Genomic DNA, 22,493 nt, shown 5'->3' on the forward strand with positions numbered 1-22,493 from the left:
TAAGTTGAGAGCAGACTACAGCTCCAAGTGAGTCTGCCTCTTCTTTGGACCAGAAGATGAGATGGCCCAATAGTATTAACAAAAACAAAATAATGCCAATGGCTTGTACATGCATGTCCCAAGGCTCTGGCAGATTACACGCTATAATTCACTCATTAATCTGACTCTTGATAATCATTTTCATATCCATATAATTTCACAGCAGGGAGTGAAGCATATTGACAAGCACAGGGGTCTGTTGTTAATTAATATCAAACATTTCCATATCATCTGTCTCCCTGCTTTGACTTGGCCCAGGGTCTTAATTAAAAACCAAATCAATTTTTTTTTGTATTGCACCAAAACAACTGGAATAGTCAGACTTTACAGAGCCCGGAGTGTGAAGAACTTTGCTGTGGTTCCGTTTCCATGTGAATGTCTGTTGGAGCAGAGCAGAAGAATTTCTGGGGAAGACTGCCTCACTGACTGACTGGGACAAACTGCATATAAATCTCTACCACAACTTTTTAAAGCTTCTTGTTCTGATTCCAAATGTGAATTATGTAATCTCAACAAGCTGGTCTTAAATGGGCTAATTAGCTAATGGGCTAAAATGTGCTAATCAAACCAATATATCATACCAGCCGGGCAACATGAAATAACCTGGTCAGGTACCAAAAACGTGTGTAGTTCAAGTGCAAAGCATGATGGGATAGGATTGTCAAGGGTGGAGCCTGACACCGTCACCGCCACCGTCCTCTGATTAGTCGATCGGACGAGCTCACGCTCACGTCTTAACGAACAAGCCATAGGCCCCAGGGGTGAAGGAGGCTGCCTGCTAATCTGCCTGTCCATGCTAGCCGGTGGCATTAGCGCTGTGATAGCGTGGATTAAGATCGGGGGGGGGGGTTAAGGAGCAAACAACCTTCTTTTCATTGTGCGATCGCCACAGCCAAAGACCACCAGCGCCATGAGAGCTGTCCACTTCTGCGTTCTGCTCGGGACTCTCCTTGCCCTTCTGGCTCATCACAGTAAGAATGATGCTCTCTTTTTTATACATAAGCAAACTTTTCAATCTTCTTTTCTGACCCCACCTGCTTTGTTGTTGAAGTTTGTGTATTGTACATTGATCTCTCCTCCCTGCATCTAAGTTGTCTACATCTACCTCCAAGAGTTGACAATAGACCTACTTTCCAATTTTGACCCTACTGTAAGTCCTGTCTTGAGTTATTCTTGGTGTAGTCTTCGCAATGGTATGTTGCAGGGCTTTAGGGACCCTCTCTGTCACAATAGTGTGATGTGTCATCATGTTTCAGTGTCTGTGCCCTAAGATCTTTTTAACTCTGGGCCTTATCTGTTCAGAAGTAGCTGACAGTTTGGTTGGACAAAAGTGACACTATAGTTGCTCAGTTTGAAACAAGCTGAATGACAATTAAGTTAGTTTGGGATTTAAGTGTTCATATTCAATAGATTGATATGTATGTACTGAGTGGAATGGTACTTAGACTCAACAGCTTGCTGGTGAACATAGTGAATATATATGCATTTGTCTGATAGGGGTATTTAATTCTGTATCTGTTGTCTACTGTATTTGGGTACTCAGGAGAAACACCATATGGCCTACACAGGGAACAGATTATGGGATGTCACTCAAGCAATCTTGAGTGCTTGCTGGCGTTATATCTATGTACCATTATAATGACTATTTTCTGAAAGTAGATTTCATGTTGTTTTATACTAGTATCATAATTTCTTATTTTTCTTTGCTTGTCTTTATGTAATATTATTGCTTGAAGTCTGAAGTCATCATTTACTGGCAGGTGATCTTAGCTGTTAATCTGTTCCAGTAAGTCTTTAAGCTAATGATAATAGTACATGGCCTGGGTGTAGTCAGAGGGATTGGGTTCAGCTTTGCATGAAGTGTGTCATTTGGAACTAGCACATAGGAGCAGATTCTCAGATTACTTCTGAAGTTGCAAAGGTACAGTATAGTCATTGTTTCTTGTTGATGCTGTCAGTGTCAATTAAGCTGCCCCAATAAATAGATTTCGTGGCTCCTGAAAACCTCTTGTTGACATTTTTCTTTTTAGTTTTACCAGTGGTTGACATGGTTGCACGGCCCATTTGTGTGTCTGCGTTCGGGTTGAGCTGATTTTGAAATGTGGAAAAGGAAAGGTATTCAGAGCTCATGATTGAGAGGCACAGCAGTCATGACAGTCCAATTTCCATCTCACGCTTTTCAATTGTACGATGCTCCAGAGTGAGTAGCACAGGATGTTGTTTGTATCTGCTCCAGGGTTATATTTGCTTCTTCTCATCTGCTGTCATCGTGCGTCTTCTTTGATCATGAGCTCAGGAACTTTTCCGACATCACTTTCATAACCCACTCAGTCCAAAGCCTCCACTGCTGTTACAGAAAGTCAAGCACACTATTTGTTTGTTTGTTTGGTGATATCTATTGACATCTGTGAATGTGACAGCACTTCACTGGCATTGCAGAGAGACACTATTTCTGGACTGAGTAACTTCCAGTCAGAAAGGGTTGTGTCTGATTTTGTCAACAGTTGCTATACTTCTGGCAGTCATACACACACCTCTGAGTCGTATTTGAAGCATGTGACAGGTTTTAGGAGGTCACTGACCTTGGACACCTGGGAGAGTGGACACTGATCTGATAGGAAGGAGGCTGATGAGATAATGTGTTGATGCACTGTGGCCTTATGTTGTGACTTAACTTTTCCAAAATAATTGCACATGCTCATACATGTCTCAAAGAATACATAAAAAAATCACTCCACAGTTCTGTAGTTCTTGTGAAAAAATAGCAAATTATCATTACTAACGCTCCATCATTGCTCTACAATTAAACATCATGATACAATATCTAATAACATGAGCAATATCTGGAAATATATTTAAATATACTTGCAAACGATGTTACATTAACTACACCTTGGTCCAGAAAGGACCCTATGTAGACCTGAGTCCTACATGAGTTGTCTTGAGTGTGATCCTCCCTCTTTTGTTGATGGATATCCATTCTTGGGAGTTTCCTCTAGTCACCAGGCAGTCTGTCTGATTGTTGTGTCCTTATGTAAGACAGGGGAACGCAGCCATGTGTTTAGATTGAGATGTAAACTCAGTAGTGACAACGCCCAAGAGCTATACATTGTTCTGTCTGTTCTTTGCATTGTGGTTGACTCTGATCTCCATTCGCCTGTGTTCTTGCAGGTGAGGCTCTTCAGTGCTACACCTGCATGGGCTCCACGGATGATGACTGCAACCGACAGGGCTCCAAAACATGCCCAGACTACTCAGACGCCTGCGCCGTGGTCCGCGGTCATGGCAGTGAGCTCCAGTTTTACTACAGACGCGTGTTTGTGTGTGTGTGTGTATGTGCGCGCGTGTGTGTGTATGTGCGTGTGCATTTGTTTGCATTCAAGCATGCTTGTGTGCACAGTATGAGCAGAACGTGAGAGTACATGTGAATTGACGTGTGTGTGCTTGTGCATAAGTACACATTGGGCAGACAGAGGAGATTGGGGAGGGAGTGGGGTGGAAGATAAGGGGCTGACAGACTGCCCTGTCTGGTCCCAGATCAGGCCTCTGGTAGGGGGTCTGCTGCTGCTGGCCTGGGGGGTCTAAGCACTCTAATACCCTAATTAAGATATTCACATGTTAATCAAGGGTTTCCTATCTATATAGCTCACTGTATCTGTCTCTTACTGTATCTCTCTTTCTCTGTCTGCTTCTTTTTTCTTTTTGTCCTTTACAGGTGGGGTAATGAAGTCATGTTCCTACAAGTCCTTCTGTAGTCAGGCAAACAGCCAGGGTTACCGGGCTCCAGGGGTCAAAGTTCACTGCTGCTACGCCAATGACTGTAACCTGTCAGGCCATGCCACCCGACTGAACGGAGGTGCTAGCTATCTGTTAGTCGCTCTGCCAGTGCTGTTGCGTCTTCTCTGGAACTAAACCCACCACGTCCCTCAGAACCAGCCCCAGTCTCTGCCCAAGCCCATAATGACACCAGCATCAGATACTCCTAAGGAACTCTAATTACACCACTGAGTGGTGGAGACCTCTCTGCCAGACCATAACCTTAACTATGTTCACAATAATTAATATGCAAATCAAATACTTACCCCCAATGCAATACTGCTCAGTAATGAAATATGTTTAAGGTTGACATTTTTAAATACTAAATGTAAAGTAGCTTTTTGTATTTTATTTATTCATGATGTCTTTATAGTATAAGTTCATGATGTACTTGTTCTTGGTAGAACTTTGAAAAGGAACTCATTTTGTGCTAAGCCTAAAGCCTTTTAGAGGCCATGGTCAGGTGTTGGAAGCCCAGTTAATCCACATAACTTTGGGAAACTAAGAACATGGGAATCTACCTGAGCACCCCGACAGGGAAGAAAGAAAGCAAAACAAGTGGCAAAAGTGGAAGGAAGATAGGAAGAGGGAAAAGTATAGGGAGATAAGTGACAAACAGGGAGAAAGTGCTAGTGATTCTGCAGTGATGAGCTGGGGCTTACAATTGTATTATACATATGGATGGATATTCAAGTATACTCACATATATTACAAAACAGACTCCATTTGCGAAAACATTAGCGACACATGCTGCTCAAACCTCCCTGGACTCTACCAACTGCCCACACATGTGAATACTGATAGACTTACCGGACTCCCACGATAACAAACCTGCTCTCTAGTCATTGCCTCTCTGTTGTGATCCACTGTAAATACAAAACAATAAATTACTTTTGTTACATCCATTGACTGGTCATGACTCATTTCTAGAAGTGGTGTGTGGAGTGACAAAGTTAATGATTTTCTGAGTGTGTAGAAGATGACATCTAAACAGACAATGCTTTTAAAAGGGATATCCCCCCTTTTAGCTCTATTGCTTGATATCTCATGATCAGATATGGAAATATCTTGGTGAAGACACATTGTCTTGAGGAGAAAAAAGAATAAACTCATGAAATTGTGTGTGGTGTGACAATTAGTTAAGTTCAATGTCTCAGTTCTCGCCACAGCCACTTGGGGGCAGTACTGTTCTATTCAAGTTTAGGTTTAACTGTGCTAAAGCCTTTTTAAACAGTAGGCCTACTGTTTAAAAATGTTTTCAGCTACTTTTCTCTGACTTCACTACACTGATATGTCCATTTGCGTTCAGGAGACACGAGCAAAATTGGAAAATCTTCGTCCACCTCTTTAGATTAAACAACGTGAAAAAAGTAGGCCTAGTGATACTGTAGCCTACTTATAGGTCTACCTGAAAAGTAAGGTTATGTTTTGACACGGCGGGCCTTCCATTCTGCTCTTCCACGTTGACTTTTACCCCTCAGAGGCCATTCCAGTGTTACGGTAGGTAAGAAAGCATCGAATTATGTTTGGCCCTTCTAAGCCTACTCGTAGCCCAATCTAGCCTAGGCTACCCCTTCAGCGACCACGACCAGGCCCTGAAGACTGAGACGACGTTCTACAAAACAGCCTTTAGCCACCTCTAAAACAAGTCCATGTGGTTGTGTTGAAAACAACGCATGGAACCGACATCAATACAAGCTGTTAATTAGTCGTAGTGATCGAAGCCCTTACACCAGCGTTTCTCAAACTGTGGGTGAGAGACATGCCAGGTGGGGCGCGAACTGACGTGAAAAACAGGAGGTTTTTTTAAATTATATTAGGTAGCACCCGATGCGTAATGGACGCACTGTGTTATTCACAGGTAAGCGCTCGTGTCAAGGCAGTTTAGTTAGTCCCGAACTACATGAGATTTTGAACGTTGTTGTGAGAGTAGTGAATTTCATCAAAACTCGGCCCTTAAAAGCGCGTCTATTCTCCGCACTTTGCGAAGAGATGGTAGCTGACCAAAAGGCTGTACTGTTTCACAGCGAGTCAAGGTGGCTTTCCCGAGGTAAAGTGCTGTCGCGCGTGTTTGAGCTCCGAGTCGCCTCTTCTTGGAGGAAGAGCGCATGTTTGAATCTGCAAGCACGTTCACTAATGAACATTTCTTGACGAATCTGGCCTATCTTAGCGATATATTTGATATATCTTAGCGATACATTTGAGTTAAATGTCCAGTTACAAGGCAAAGACAAGCACCTACCTTACCTAGCAAATAAGATTACTGCATTCACCAAAAAAACTTGAGTATGGGACAGGCGCCTCGATCGCGACAGTATTATGCCTTTGAGATTTCTGAGCGAAATCGCTGAAACGTCTGATTGGAAGGCACTCTTGTGATCCCATGTATTAAACAGTAGGCCTATATCACATCCCTGCAAAGTTTATTTCAAAAATATTTCCCAACCAGCAGTGCTCAGTATGACTGGATTATGGATCCATTTAATGCAGCATGTTGGTATTTCATTGAATATATTTTACAATGCTGTAAAATGGGCTATGCTTCCTAATATGTTTCTGGAAAACAGAAATATGTGTGTTATGTATTTATTTATTATTATATCTGCAGCACCAGCTATTTTTAACTCTGTTGAAGAGGATATATTTAGAACTTCTCATTATTTCAATAAATTTGACAATTTTAAGCTTGACCTACCACTTTCTTAGAGCGATGAGGGACAGGTGGGGCTCGAGAATGCCCCCTTGATCAAAGTGGGGAATGAAAGAAAAAGTTTGATCTTGTTTCACTGAACTACCACAGTCACGAGTTGGGTCACGATAGTCTGTCATTTTAAAAAAGTGGGTCCCCAGGAAAAAAGTTTGAGAAACACTGCCTTACACCCACGTTGTATCTTAGCAACATATGAACACATGACACTTACAGTAAGGCACCACTCAGTCATAGGCTAATATGAGAATGTCGATTGGTACACAACACATGTCTGGTTGTCTCATTGTCGAGGTCTGTGGCTCTAGAGCTTATCTTGGCAAATACTTCATCTACCCTCTCTTGAGCTGGCTGATTTGTTCCTGTTCCTGTGTTCTTTTTTTCCATTGCTGAGGTATTGTCATCCAAATGTAAGTCTACTGGAAATTAATTGTGCCCTAGATTCAGTTGAACATTTGATTTATGAATTAGTTATATGTAGGCCTATTATTATTATATTATTTTATGATATTTTTTCCATTATTGTGTTCAGTTTTTCTGTCATTATGATTTGTGATTTAAAACGTATTGTTCAAATAATTTATGATTTCAGTGAAGCCATAGTTCATAGCACAACTGTCTAGGCTGTGGAAATATGATTGCTTCGATATGCTGTGATAACCTGTTGACACACCACCACAGCAAGCCACACATAAAGGGGAATATCTGCTTTATCTGCTTGAGAACAAACTGTGACCTTGCTCTTTGGGTGCTGGAAACACGTCCAACCAAGTCATTTATTATTCCATTTTCATTTGGCTTCCATCACAGTAATACCTCTCATTTGCCTGCTCTCGCTCTCTCTCTCTCTCTCTCTCTCCTTCTCTCTCTCCCTTCCTCCCTTTCTCTTTCTCCCAGGCCTCCCTGGTGAGGCCTCATGGCGTGGCTCGCTCTCCTTTGACAGACAGGTGTTATAGTGTGAACATGCTGCCCCGGGTTGAGCCGCAGACTGACCCCAAACTGTGAGGCACCAGAGCCGTTCCACTGGGCGCTCCACTCCGTTCCGCTCCCCGGCCCTGGCCCGTCCACTCGGCCCGCGTGTCAACCTTCATCAGCTTTGTTTAAGCCTCTCCCTCTCACCTTCCTTAAGATCTAAAGAGCAGGGGGAAGCTGACGGGCAAGTGGCTGTTGTGTTGTACATGTTGTACGTCTGTATGTGAGTGTGTGCAAGGGTTTGTGTGTGCAAGTATGTGTGTACTGTAAGTGTGCACATGGTCACATCGAGTGGTGGGTCCTGGTCTTTTAACTTCAAAGAGAGAAGTTGCACACCGTCTGTCTCATTAAGGGGTGTTCACTGAGGTAACTATCATAAACTATCCTCAAAGTGCAATCGGAGGTAGTAGTTGATACTTTTCACAAGCTCCTGTCATTGGTTTGATATTGAGGTGATGATGAGTTTGTTGTGCGTGCAAACTGACATTTAGCCATTGTATCGTATAAGCCCGCTTGAGAACACCTCGCTTTTATTGTGTTCACCACTACCAACAAGAGCGCCCATATTAGGTGCTATTGGATTTTTTTTGTCTGAGTTTATGTTTAAAGGTTATTGCCATGGTTACCATCCTAGGAGAAAAGTATATAAGAAAAATCTCATTTGATGGCGCCTTTGGTATCTGCTTAAGCCTAATCTTCTGGTACCTGAGGGCGTTATTACAGCCTGCGCCATCCTCACAAAGGGGAGCCTTGAGCCACATGCCCTTTATCAGTGATTGTGTGAGAGCGACAGGGCCCTTACCAGGGTGGCGGTTGGGATGGGCAGGGGAGCCTGCAGACCACAGGCTGAGGTGTCACAGGTCTACCAGTGTGCTGTCATCATTAATGTTGCTGGTAGACAGTACATGTGGCATTTCATCCTGACAAGAATCCATTCCCAGCACGCATGAGAGGTTCCCGGTGCCTGGCCATGTATATCATCGACTGCGCTGAGGCTTTGGAAAGGCTTTTCCGCTGACAATCAAAGAAGAGTCATGGCATTTAATTCTTCACCACATAATTTAATTAAGTATGACACAGAAAAGGTAGCTCATAGACCACATCACAAAGTCCTTCTTGGTAGAGTCCACCTGTTTGCTCACTGTCACACACAATATATTGGCACTACAGAAACGGCTGGTATTAGACGAGTTGATGTCCGTACAAGTCTGCTCCAAAATGTGAAGAGTATGAATGTAAAATGAGGGTGCTCATAAGAAATAGACCCTTTCATCAATAAAAACAAAAACAATGCTTGAACGTTCTATTTGGGCCCCAATCTACTTCCTCTACATTAAGATAACATATGGAATGTTAAAAAGGAAGTCTTGTGGGGCCAACTATGATGCTGATAATGGAACTCTCTTGAAAGGATCCATAATGTTCCATATGTATGGCTGAGTTAAAATCTGAGAATTAATTCAAGACTCATTTCAGGCCTGAATAAAGGATCTGCAGAGCAGATCATTCCGAGATGAGTTTGACACAAAATCCTTTATAATATTTGCCGGTTACCACTGATATGTAGGCCTACAATACGTCTCTTGTCTTGACTGGTAGCTGTCCAGATGCTGGTAAATCCACCTACATGTAACTTGTTTATATCTCAGGATGTAAGACTCATTTTAAAAGAAAAAACTCTAAAACATGGCAGACCTGTTGCGTGATTAAGATGGGATAAGTACTGTAGATGAGCCAAATTGCAGCAATTGTAGCAGAAAAGTCAGGGACACGTTCTCTCACAACATGCCTCCATCATGTCTCCATCACTGCACGCAACTTTAACATATCACCATACTCGTCCTCTTTTCTCATTGGAGTGATTTATAGAACCTTACCCAGTGGCACAGAACAGAACACACAAGTAATTCTCTGTCTGACCAAAGAGGCCAGGAACAAAAGGGCCAGAGGGAACCGCGGAGCGTGTGAGACTACGGCTGTGTTTACCAGCGAGGCGAAGGCCAGGCTGGCCGGTCCGGGTTCAGCCCGCGGTCAGCAGTCCCAGGGTCTCCGGGTCTCGGAGTCTTTTTGAAAAAGATCCCTGAAGCAGAATTAAAGTGATCTACCTCCGGAGTCCGGGCCGAGGATTGTGGGCAGGGGAACCATGCCGCACTTGAGAGGGTGGTGCTACTGGTGGTGGGGGTAGGGGTGTTGGTTGGGGGGGGGGTCTGGGTAGGCAGGCAGTGCGAGGCAAGGCTAGGTGAGACAAAGTGGGGAGGCGGGGGGATTACTGGGGTAAAGCTGCAGGGAGGGAGGGGGGAAAACAGTGTACAATAGGCATGCTTCTGGCCTCAGCCACTTTGAAATAGGCCTAAATGGCCTCGTTTGGGGAGGCCTCTTTGGTCTGACTTCTCAACAGAACACAGTCAATGAGACACACACACACAGGCATTAACAACAGACTCTAAATGCCTCTGCACTTAGACTGCTAAGATACAAGATACAAGAATTGCTTTTTTCTTTTTTGGATTTTTCTGTTTTTTGGTTCAAATTTCGCTGTTGTTCCCTCTCTGTTTATGTCTGGTCTGCTGTGAGCGCAAGTAGAAGTCCTGCAAGCGGTTGTGCAAATTTCCTTTGACACATGCTGTGATTAATCTCTACTTCATCTCTGAGTTAGGAGAACAACAGCCATCCTGCAATCTGCTGTGTTGTCTTTGAAACAGGGTCCCCAGCTTCAGAGATATGTTTTTGTTTCTATTGGCAACGTTTCTCGCTTTGACTCTGCCGGTTTCTCCTGAGTTATGAGATGAGACTGACTGTGATCCTTTCGGGGACAGCCCATGAAGCACATGTCAGAAGTAGTTAACAGCTCAAGTAAAGAATTCAAACTTCTCCATGTTATACAACAACTCACCCGAAGGTACTGCAAAAGGCAACAGTTGTTTGCCTGATATTGTACCTGATCTTCCTTTTCTCATCAGTGCTTAATCACCATTTAATGACATGTCATTATTTTGTAATAACACCTACATTACTGTGCTTTGTTTTTCACTAGATTTAAACAGCAGGGACATGGAGCTGCATAGTTCTCACTCTTCTTTTTTGAAGGACTCATAACAAGAATACTTCTTTATGTGTTCATAAAGATCTGGTTCATGTCAACATGTCAGTATTTACATCTCTAGTTTAGCTGAGTGACATGACAGTGGTGCTCAAAGAGTAACTCACCCTACGCAACAAGCAATGCTGACATGATTTTCTTCCCTCAAATTAGATTTTTTCCCCCTCAAAGATGGACACTTCTACTGTAAATAAAGAACCTTTTCTTTGAGTTGCAATGTGCTTCGCTTGCAATCAACAGCTTACAGCAAATGTTGCTTTCCCTTGCCTGCCAAATCTGGACTTGGCACAATAAAGGCAAGATGAGCTGTTCAAGTCAGCGACAGACAACTAGATGAAACAGGCTGCAGAGACCACTCTCATTGTGTGTGTGTGTGTGTGTGTGTGTGTGTGTGTGTGTGTGTGTGTGTGTGTGTGTGAGTGTGAGTGGAAAGCTGTTCCGAGCCAAAACCAAATCACATCAGTAACCAGTGTGGCCTGGGGTGAGGGGTAGGAGCAGTCAGCCGTGCACAGTAACTAGGATAATTAGTTTTGGAAAGGAATATCAACTGATATAATTGAGCATTCTGGCCTAATGAAGATGCTCAATGTTGTCACTGGCAAGGCGCTAATTGTGGAGAGAGCGAGAGATGAGGAGGGGGAGGGGCCAGTGATAGTCCAGTGAAAGTTCAGTGATCGTTGTTTTTGACATGCCTTTGTGAGTTTGAGTGTGCTAAAGTATGTGTGTGTGAGTACTTTTTTCTTACACAGTTCTTTCTCAAACTATCCCCAAGGTTAAAGAAAGAGTCTTGCAGAAAGGCAGCAATGAAGGGGAACAGAGAGAATGAAAGCGAGTATGTTCTGATGAGAAGAGGGTAGGGGTGGTATGGGAGGTGTGTGGAGGGGGAGTAGGGGGCGAGGGATTGAGGGGGGAACAGGTCATGTTGGGGGTTTCGATTGAGAGACGTGGAGGCTGGAGGACTCGGGGCAGGAGGAGGGGGCGCTGGCAGGGAGGAGGTCACTGTGAAAACAGTTTGGTGGATAATAGGAGAGCAAATTGGTTTTGACAAGTCTGGGGAGGTGGAAGTAATGCAGCCCTTTTAAAGAGAGGAGGGAAAATACAGGAATACCATGAGATAATAAAGGAAGCTGGTGGTGGGGTGGGGGGTGATGGAGGGGTGTGTGGGGTGTTGAGCCTTTCAGACTGACTGGTGGGCTGTGATTGGAGGGCGAGAGTGCCACGTCCTAACCTGCAGGGGGCAGCATGTCAACAAAGCTGCTACTTCAAAGAGTAGATTGATGCCAGCCGCTTCAAGCCAACTGAGGAGAAACGGAGTTGTATTGACTGAGCGCTTTTTTTTTTTTTTGATAGCTTGTGGAAAGTATACATAGCACCAAAATATGTTTGATTTTAATCCATTGAAACACAGTAAAGAGTACAAACTGTTCCTATAGCTAAGCTGTTAGGGATATGCTAACAACCTCAAAGTAAAACTCCTTTCCCTCACTAGGAGGGTACAGACTGAATAACAGCATTGCACTGCATCTAACCTGAGTAGGTTGAAAAACAGGTTGAAAAGTGTGTGGGAAATTAATAAAAACACAGAAAGTGTGCTTGTTGGCCCCTCTTAGACTTTTTATAACAGAAAAAAAAAATGCAATCTGGTTTTAGATCGCGTCACAGTACAGAGTCTGCACTGTTGAGAGTACACAATGATATTACCTTGTTTGTAGATGCCGGGAACCCTGCCATTTTAGTGCTTTTGGACCTCACAGCGGCCTTTGATACAGTGGACCATGCAGTCCTGCCTTGAGCACTGTGTAGGCAACCAAGGCTCGGCACTTAAATGGTTTAGCTCCTATCTGACAAACAGGAGCTTCTCTGTCATGATCGGTGATTTCTCCTCGTCAACTGCTCCTCTCTCTTGTGGGGTACCCCAAGGCTCGATTCTTGGCCCAACCCTGTTTTCCCTATACATGCTGCCAGTAGGGGCTATTATAAGAAAGCACAACCTGTCTTTTCACTGTTATGCAGACGATGAGCAAATGTATTTGCCTATGAAACTGAATGACAGCGCTAGACAGTGCATTAGACTTCCTACTTATTATATTAATAATATAATAATATATTAAGTTGTGGCTATCACAAAACTTCCTTAACTTGAACGAAGCCAAAACTGAGTGCATCAAATTTAGTACTGCTGGGACACCAAACGGTCCAGCTCTGAGTTTGGGAGCTCTGGCTACATATCTTAAGCCAGCTGTTAGAAATTTGGGGGTTACTTTTGATTGTAACATGAAATTTGACAAGCAAATCAGTAATGTGGTAAAAACGAGTTTTTGGCTAAAGTTAAACACTTTCTTAACAGGCATGATTTAGAAAAGGCGATTCATGCTTTTATTAGTTCAAGATTGGATTACTGTAATGCCCTGTATGTTGGCTTCCATCTCACGTCTGCAACTTGTGCAAAATGCTGCTGCCCGCTTTTTAACAAACACACCTAGACGCGAACATGTCACTCCTGTTCTTTACACACTACATTGGCTCCCTGTGCGTTTTAGAATAGATTTTAAGATTTTATTGTTTGTTTTTAAGTCCCTTAATGGCCTGGCCCCGGAATATCCGAGATGTTAACCCTGCGTGAGCACAACCGGTCTTTGCGGTCTTCTAACCAATTGGTGTTAGAGGTCCCAAGGTCCAGTTATAAATGGTGGGGTGAGCAGGCTTTTGCGGTTGCTGCCCCGAAACTCTGGAACAAGCTACCCCCTGATATTCGGACAATTACAGACGTTGGCCTTTTCAAGTCTAAACTAAAGACTCATTTGTTTAGAATGGCTTTTAATACACAGTAGTGGTGTGACAATTCTATTTATGTAAGTCTACATGTCAATCTTTTTACTGCTTGATATGCTGTTTTTATTCTTAGTCTCTGATGTGAAGCACTTTGGACGCCTACTCGTTGTTGTAAAGTGCTATACAAATACATTTTGATTGATTGATTAGACAAGCACATCTACCCTCAGGCATTTAATATTTTGCCCTACTGAAAGTTGGGATGTAGAGGCAACAGATGCACTTATCTTATTTGAACAGAAACTGGAGAGTAAAAAGAAATAGTAGTTGAGGAAGACGAGGAGGCAGAAGAAGAAACGGGTGCCTTTCACAGCTGGAGGTGAGATGAATAGAAGTTTCTGTAAGCATAAGCTCTCCCTGTGTGTGTGTGTGTGTGTGTGTGTGTGTGTGTGTGTGTGTGTCTGTGTGTGTCTGTGTGTGTGTGTCTGTGCCTGTGCGTGTGTGTGTGTGTGTGTTTGTGTGTGTGTGCAGGGGGGAGCATGAAGCAAAGACCTGGCAGTCTGAGTGGTTGTTCTGAACAGTTTCACACTAATTTTGAATTAACTGCTGCCGGTAATGGAGTCCTGGTTGAGCTTATTGCTTTCGGATGTGCAGAGCCTCACTTAATACAGAGAGCAGGAATTAAGTCCTGAAATATTATCCGTTTATGCTGGGTTTTGTATTTTTTGTACTTTTTGGAGGGAACTACTCTTTTTTTCAGCTGGCTGAATAAAAAAGAAGTGAGCAAGTGGAGAAAGAGAGAGAGAGAGAGAGAGAAAAAACATGCAAGGGATGATCTTTTGGTATAGAAATAAAATTCCTCCTTAAGTCATATGGCGAGAGAAAGAGAGAGGCAGAGAGGGCAAGAAAGCACGGAGATAAAGAAGTCATTCCCATCAAACCACTGACATCTCTGATGCTCTCTCTCTTCTCTCTCTCTCTCTTCTCTCTCTTCTCTCTCTCTCTCTTCTCTCTCTCTTCTCTCTCTCTCTCTCTCTTCTCTCTCTCTCTCTCTCCTTCCTTATTCCTTATCTTTCTTTCTCTCTGTCTTTTTTCTTTTACAATTCTCACTGGCAGTAGAAGCTTTGCAGTAGCACAGTGTTTGGTGCCTCAGACCAGTCCAATTGAAATCCTCATTAGTCCCCTTAGAAAACACGCCCCTGTCCTTCATGACTTTCTCTTCGCCTTGTTTACCCCTCTCTATTCTTCCCACTCAGAGCATGCAGGCGCCGTGCAGCCTCGCACAAGATGGAGGGCAGGTTTTCTGAAATGATAAACTCTCAAACCTTTCCCTCTAACCGGTTTACTTCACTTCCACACCCACGCTACCTCCTTCCCTCGTTTCCTTCGTGTCCTCGTTGTTTCCAACGCTCGGCCTCTCTGTGGCCCATCCATCTGCCAGTGAGCTCTCTTGTCCTGCCCACACGTTTCGTTTTTTACACGGACTCTCCTGAGCTTGGCTGACTTTACAATAGCGCGCATGCATCCGGAGACGGAAGTCCACACACTGAAGAATGCTCTTCATCAGAGTTAGAACTGAAAGTCTGCATGGAGCCACAGCTTGTGAGCAAAGTGCCACAAGTGTCATGCCGAGGCATCTTATTATAGAAACGCATCTGAGGGAGGGATGGTAATCATATTGAGATGCATAGACTGCAAACAATTAGTGTCTTAGGTTTAGTCATGCCCCTGATTTGAGCCCTGGTGGCCACCGTAGTTAGGCCCCATCCACACGGAGACGCTTTTTGGGTTAAACGCAGAGGTTTTGCTTCGTCTTGGCCGAGCGTCCAAACGAATCCTGTAAACGCACTGCCCGAAACTGCACTTTTTTGAAACCTGGTCCCAGAGTGGAAAAATCTGAAACCGTAACCCTTTTCAATTCGTTTGGACAGCGAAACCGCACACCCTACTTGCGTATCGATGATGTCATCGCCACACCTCAGCTGCCCTGGACTTGACACTTATAGTATTGCCTAACAATACTAGTTTTCATACATGACATTACCTACGATTACACTCCGTAGGATAAATATCACAACTGATGCTGCGCAGCGGCGATAGCTTATGACTTGGTGGACTGAACACTGTTTTTCCCGGTGTTTTTTTATGCATTCTAGCTACTGTCAGTGACGCGAGAGAACTTAAGTTATTAGGGAAGTGCGGTGTAAGTTTGCATTAATTTGTGCGTAGTGCCGGTGTCATTAATTTATTTTACATGTCTTACAACATAAATAAATGCATTCATAGTGAAGTCAGATATGAGTATACAAAGACGCTTAGAACTCATGGTAAGCCTATAGATGCGCACTAAATGCGAATGCGCGATTTGATGCAAGCAAAAGTATCGACTGTTACTAACAAAAGTATTATAGCAATATTATAAATGTGGCGACGGAATGACCTAGAACTTGGGTACGCCTAGCCTTTGCACTTGCGGTGATAACCAAAACTAATGTGAATCACGGACTATCCTACAACCAAAGAAAGTAAAGGAGATTATTTTTACCTGCGTTAGCCAAATAAAGGACGGGACTGCACCCTTCACAAACCGTAAAAAATAAGTTTATTAGTTTTACAGTTGACTACAGTTGACAGTTCACTATAAGTCCACACAAACAATTCTGGTTTCCTTGCACTAGCCATTTCGTCGTAGCCTATTCTGTCTGTTTGTATAGCCTACAGCGCAAGATTTGGTCAATTTCTGTAAAGAAACAGTGCCACCTATAGGCCTGGGATATGAAGTAACGTGTTGAGTCGTGTTGAGATGGATCCGTTTGGACGCAAATATTCTTGATACGGTTCCAGGGAAGACGGAGGAAAAAAAGATCGGTTTGGTACGATACGGTGGACTAGGCCTTAGTCTCTGTGGCTGAGAGGACAGGATCCGGATCCCAGGCCTGAGGCCATGATCCGTGTTTTCAGTCTTCCTCTCCCAGCTCTCCCCTTCTCTTCTCCAGTGTGAGTGAAAGCCTGCCTCAAAAACTAGCATGGAGTGAGACTTAGCAAGCGGTCAACTTGGCAGAAAGGGGAAAGGGGGCATGTGTGTGTGTATGTGTGTGTGCGTGTGTGTGTGTGTGTGTGCATGACTGCATGTGTGTGTGATGAGGTTCGGGGGTTGGTTGCAAAAAAAAAAACGAAAGGAAGAAAAAGAACGTATTTAAGGCCTCGCTCCTCTCGTCAGCGCTCACATTTTTCTTTTCTTTTTTTCCCGCCGCTCCCCCCTCTTCCACTCTTTCCCCCCTTTCCTCTCCCCCGGACCGCTGTGTTTTCTCAGCCCTTAATCCGTGCGGCTCCGAGGCGGAGCGGTCACAGGTTTTGACAGCAGACAGTAATGACCTAAGCTGCGCTCGGTGGGGGGCGAGGTGCTGCTCCGAGCTGAAGGAAAGAGATGGAGGGAGGAGAGGAGTAGAGACATGGGGTGGGGGTTGCGTTGGGTGGAGGTTGTGGTGTGGGGGTTGCGTTGGGTGGGGTTGTGGTGCGGGGGTTTAGGGTTGGTTGTAACAGGGAGATGAATTTAGCAGGGGTTGGGTGTTGGAGTATTGGGGGTTGGTGAGGGGAGTTTTAGGTAGGAGCCTTTTGCTAGGCCTTGGCCGGACTCTCAGGTGTAGTGCAGTTACTCATCATTACCACAGGGGGCAGTGAAGTTGCATTTGTTTAGGAGACGTGCAGTGTGCTTCTGTCGAGTTCTGAACTCTAAGCCTATGGCTATGCCACTGCCTGAGTGCGTGTTCAGTTTAACCACCAGTTTGCAGAGAACTTAATGTCTCTCAACCTGACAGATAAATGGAAAACATGACAGCATGAAAGGTGTGATTTATTTTTTCTGTCTCTTCAAGCCCAAATGATTGTCTTTTCTTTTTAATCTGTTACATTCCAACTCTTTGTCTCTGTAATAGTCTAGCCTAAAGCAAATCTCTGGATGTTGTGGTATGTATCTATGGTGATGCACTGAATGTGTCAGACTTAGTATTGATAGGACACACACACACACATATACACACACACACACACACACACACACACACACACACACACGTCAAAGAAAACAATAAAATTGTCATCTCCATCATGAGATCCTGAGAGATTGAAACGTTGCCTTTTTAGACTTAAATAAAGTATATTTTTGGATCTCTGACACATTTTATCTGGCACCTCTAAAAACATATTTTGGATGTGCTCACCACTTCTCCACAAATAATGAAATATTCATATAGACATTGCAGATTACTGTATAGCCTATGAAAAGAGATAATAGGCTATACTGCTTCAGCTCCACTGGTTCACCAGCCTGATGACAGCTTGGTAGTACGCAATGGCTTTGACCCCCTTAGGGAGTAAACATGGGCAAATACATGTATGTATGCACAGAACTGTGTGAATAAAATCATTTGGCGAAAAACTGAATGTAAATGTTTCTCTGCGCTGTAAAACACAATAGCATAAAAAACAGTTTACACAGGAATATTTGAAATGGTCTTATCTAATTGGTATGTTTATCACTTGGCAACAAGCAGGAGAAGAGAGAGAAATGGAGAAGAGAGAGATGTAAAAGAGAGAGATAAAGGGAGCTTTTTATCCGGTGAATGTGCAAGGGGTGTTCCCGTCCGCTCTCAACGACTGACTGGTTAATATGCGGTTATTACCAGGTTGCGCCGGGCTGAGTGCTGCTCTCATTAAAGTTTCACCTTCTACAGCGCCTCATTAGATCACATCTAGCACTCAATCTCTGCCTTACCCTCCCCAGTGTGGCTGTCTGGGTTCAGAAGAACCCTTAGCACACTGTTTACCATGTGTCTAGCGTACATACATACATACAAACAGATACTGTATGTTTCCTACTGAGGAACATTCCTACAGACATCTTTAGAAATGCATCCAGGTTGCCTATATGCTGGATTCCTCCAAGCCCAGATACACCAAGCTCGTCACCATCAGTACCACCATCCTCATGGTCATCATCATCATCATCTTCTTCTTTTCCCTCATCATCGTCGTCGTTACCAAAGCCTTCTCCCAAGAGACCCTCCTACCCAGCCTCTGATAAGAGCCCTCAGTGGCGGGGTAGAGATAAGGGAGTCCACGCTGGACCCCCCTACAGCCCTCGTCCGCAGTTACACACAATTAATCAGGGTAATGGGTGTGAGGGTTTAATTAAGAGTGGCTTCATGAGGGGGGTAGAGGGCAGGAGTCTGGAGGGGTCGGGAGGAGAGGAGATGGCACAACGGGGCTTCAACTGGAAGCTACCTAGAGATGGGAACACAACGAATACATGTAAACAAGATAACAAAGAACAATAGTTGTTGTAATTTGCCAGCCTCAGGCCGAAGGCTATTTATACAAATAATGAAAAAGTCAATTAAAAGCCCTCAGAGTTATTAAAATATATATTCCAATCTATTTAATTATTTGTCATTTTATCATATTCCAGACAGCCAGTGAGACGTCAAAGGTGAGATAGTGAGTGTCAGACAGAGAAAATTAATTTCCAGGGTAATTCTCCCTGTAAACGAAAGCAGGAACAGATGAACCCGTCTGCCTTTTTATTTGCTACTCACATTCATCGCATCCCAACAGGGCCTGTCTGGACTTTTTTGTGGATGCTAATCTTTATTATTTGTTGTCGCTGCCTGCTGTTTGGTCACATGGTTTTATTGGCTAACAATAAGAAAGTACAATTCAGTCTTGTATTACAGTGTCAGTTGTCAACAAGCAAAACCTTTATATGAGGACTTGATTAAGGTTAGTAGCATTCAACCTGGTTCCTGTTAATGCAGCCTCGGTCATGTTTCTCTAGATGTTAACTAAAACATAGGCTACAAATTACACAACTGATTTCTGCTTCATTACCCTGTGCGACATATCAGTAAAACTAGCAAATATTGCTAATATTGAAATTAATATTGAAATTGGTGCCCTATATTGTTTCTGTAATTACAGTATAAGAAGTTGAGCACTCATTGGCATAAATCTCTACATGAGAAGTGTGATTTAAACAACTTTCACAACATAATCTATTCTGTGCATCTAAGTTCATTTTTTTTCTGTCCCCTATCTGCCACTAACTTGCAGAAAGACTGTACATGCAGTTTTTTCATCATGGCAGAAAGTGATTAGGCAAGGTGTCAAAATATGGCACTTGAGGCTGTTTTAATTATATACTGTAGTCTGCCCCTCACTGCTTCTCCCACTCACTTGTGCCTTTCTGTGATTTTAGAGACACAAGTGTTGTGTTTGCATACAATGACATTTGTGCATATGCTCCACCACCAGTAGGTGGCACTGTTAGTGGTGTTATCGAGGAATGTGCGTATCTGGAATAAGAGAAGGAGTGTGTAGAACGTGAGTAAAAGAACTGTTACCAGTGTAAGTGATGCTGAAGTTTAAGTAAATTCTCTAAAGAAATATACGTCTCCATTTGATTTAAGAACGACAAATTGGCGACGAGGATGAGTATTTCAATGCTGAGTCCACCACAGTTCCTTCCTCAAGTGGGTGAGCCACCAATACCGTTTATTACATGGAGGAAGATTTTCGACAACTACATGTTAGCCATACATGCTACTGGAAATATGTGGCCAGATGCTAGGAAACGTGCAGTTTTACTTCATTGCCTGGGTCCAGAGGGACAACGTATTTTCTACAGTCTGCCGGAGCAAGGTACGACATTTGATGAGGCTATGGCCGCTCTCGAAAAGCACTTTGTACCGAAAGTTAACGTAGTTGCCTGTAGACACACATTCAGACAACGTGTTCAACGAGCTGATGAAGCAGCTTCTCAGTATGTAGCGGCTTTGAGAGCTTTAGCCACGCATTGTGATTTTGGACAAATGGAGAGATGAAATGATACGAGATCAACTAGTTTCGAATGCGTATCTCAGTGCTGTAAAAGACAAATTACTATTGGAGGATAATATCACACTGGAGAGGGCTCAAACAATTGCATGCCAGGTAGAGGAGGCAGTTAAAAACGCTACACTGCTGTCTTCAGCCAAAACCGTTCCAACTGCGTCAGTGCAAGCGGTCAGAGCCACAAACGCTCGTTTTCGAGGGAAAAGAGGAGCGCGCTCAGCTAAGCCTACAGGTACACCAGACCGTCGTGCATATACAAATTCTAACCAGCATCAACGCCAATGCTTCAGATGCGGATCCAATAAGCACTTGGCTAATGAGAAAAGCTGTCCAGCTGTTTCAGTTACATGCAATAATTGTGGGAAAAAGGGACACTTTGCCAAGGTATGCAAATCAACTGTTAGTGAAGTGCGTGAAGTTGTTGTTCCAGAACTAGCTGTGCTCTGTGTAGATGATGCTAAACGTGTGGCAGCAGCTTACAAGAAAATTACATGTACAGCGAACATTGAAGCACCAGAGGGAAATTCTCACGCTGTGGAGCTCATTGTAGATACTGGAGCTGCTGTATCTATTTTGCCAGAGTCAATGTACAAACAATATTTTGCAAATTGCCCACTCCATGAACCTAGAGTCAGACTAGTCACTTATGCTAAAGGGGAGTTGCCTGTAATTGGATGTCTGCCAGCAACTGCTGTAATAGCAGATACATGCAACAAAGTTTGTACAGACTTTTACATTGTTAAAGCTGGATCGCCTTTGATGGGCCTGGACTTGATTAATGCACTCAATGTCAACATTATTGGAGGCAAAGTAGTTGATGAAAATGAAAACGCCAAACGAAACTCCACAGTGTGCAATGTTGATTCTGCCTCACCCCATCAGCTTGGATGTGTGAAAGGTTTCATTCACAAAGTTCAGACAAACAGTGCTGTGCAGCCAGTAGGTCAAAAGTTGAGACGACTACCACTGAGCATCCGTGAGGAGGTGTCAGTGGAGCTCAACCGCTTACTCCAAGCAGGCATTATAGAACATGTGGATGCATCTGAATGGGTGAGTCCCCTAGTAGTAGCACGGAAACGTTCAGGAGGGCTGCGGTTGTGTGTTGACCTCCGTGAACCAAATAAGAGTGTGATCATGGACTGCTACCCTCTTCCTCATATGGAGGACTTGTTCTCAGCATTAGCAGGCGCCACACACTACAGCCAGATTTACTTGAGTTCCGCTTACCATCAACTACCGCTGCACGTTGAGAGCCGCAACTTAACCGCTTTCATAACACATGATGGCGTCTTCAGGTTCACACGAGTCCCATTTGGACTTGCCTCCGCTCCTTCTGCTTTCCAGAAAATGATGCAAACAGTCCTGAAAGACCTGCCAGGAGTGCAGAACTACTTGGATGACATAATTGTATACGGAGATTCAAAAGAGAAACACGACGTTAACCTGCGAGCAGTCCTTCAGCGTCTTACAGATGCGAACCTTCAGATCAACTTTGACAAAAGTTCTTTTGGTCAAACCAGCATTCGCTTTCTGGGGCATGCAATCTCCAAAGAAGGGATACGCCCAAGCCCAGATCATCTGACTGCCATCGCTGAAGCTCCAGCACCGAAAGACATGGCAGCACTACGCTCCTTCCTAGGACTAACTTCCTGGTTCAGTAAATTCTTGCCAAACTATGCTACACTAGTGGAGCCACTGCGACAGCTGCTCAGAACTAACACACAGGCCGAGCTACAGTGGAATGACGCAGCAGACCAGAGCTTCATGAAATTAAAAACGCTGCTTCTGAAAAGCCCTGCTCTGGCTGTCTATGACTCCAAGCTACCTAGCTATGTTACGACAGATGCTTCAGATTATGGGTTAGGGGCTGTACTGACTCAGTTACACTCAGATAAACATGAACGCATTGTGGCCTTCGCTTCTCGCACGCTGTCAGCTGCCGAGAGGAAGTACTCGACTACAGAAAAAGAGGCCTTAGCCTGTGTATGGGCAGTGGAAAGATGGCGTACCTACCTGTGGGGACGCAGATTCACACTCCGAACCGACCACCAAGCACTCACGACTCTCCTCAACACTAAAGGTATGAACAGAGCTGGCATGAAGATTGCAAGATGGTCAGCTAGACTCATGTGTTTCCAGTATGACATGCGGCACCGGCCTGGTAGTCAGAATGTGTTGGCTGACGGCCTCTCACATGTT

The 22,493-nt window shown here is 43.9% G+C and overlaps 1 protein-coding gene across 1 annotated transcript; it reads left to right on the forward strand.

The window, feature by feature from the left end:
* The first annotated feature begins 932 nt into the window (after window positions 1–932).
* Window positions 933–4,665, forward strand: ly6pge (lymphocyte antigen 6 family member pge). The gene is made up of 3 exons (XM_042065931.1): window positions 933–1,010; window positions 3,211–3,327; window positions 3,755–4,665. The coding sequence occupies exons 1-3, from the start codon at window positions 950–952 to the stop codon at window positions 3,949–3,951; spliced, it is 375 nt and encodes a 124-aa protein (XP_041921865.1). The 5' UTR covers window positions 933–949; the 3' UTR covers window positions 3,952–4,665.
* The last annotated feature ends 17,828 nt before the right edge of the window (window positions 4,666–22,493 follow it).

This window comes from Alosa sapidissima, chromosome 16 (assembly GCF_018492685.1).
Source record: "Alosa sapidissima isolate fAloSap1 chromosome 16, fAloSap1.pri, whole genome shotgun sequence".
NCBI classification, from domain to species: domain Eukaryota; kingdom Metazoa; phylum Chordata; class Actinopteri; order Clupeiformes; family Clupeidae; genus Alosa; species Alosa sapidissima.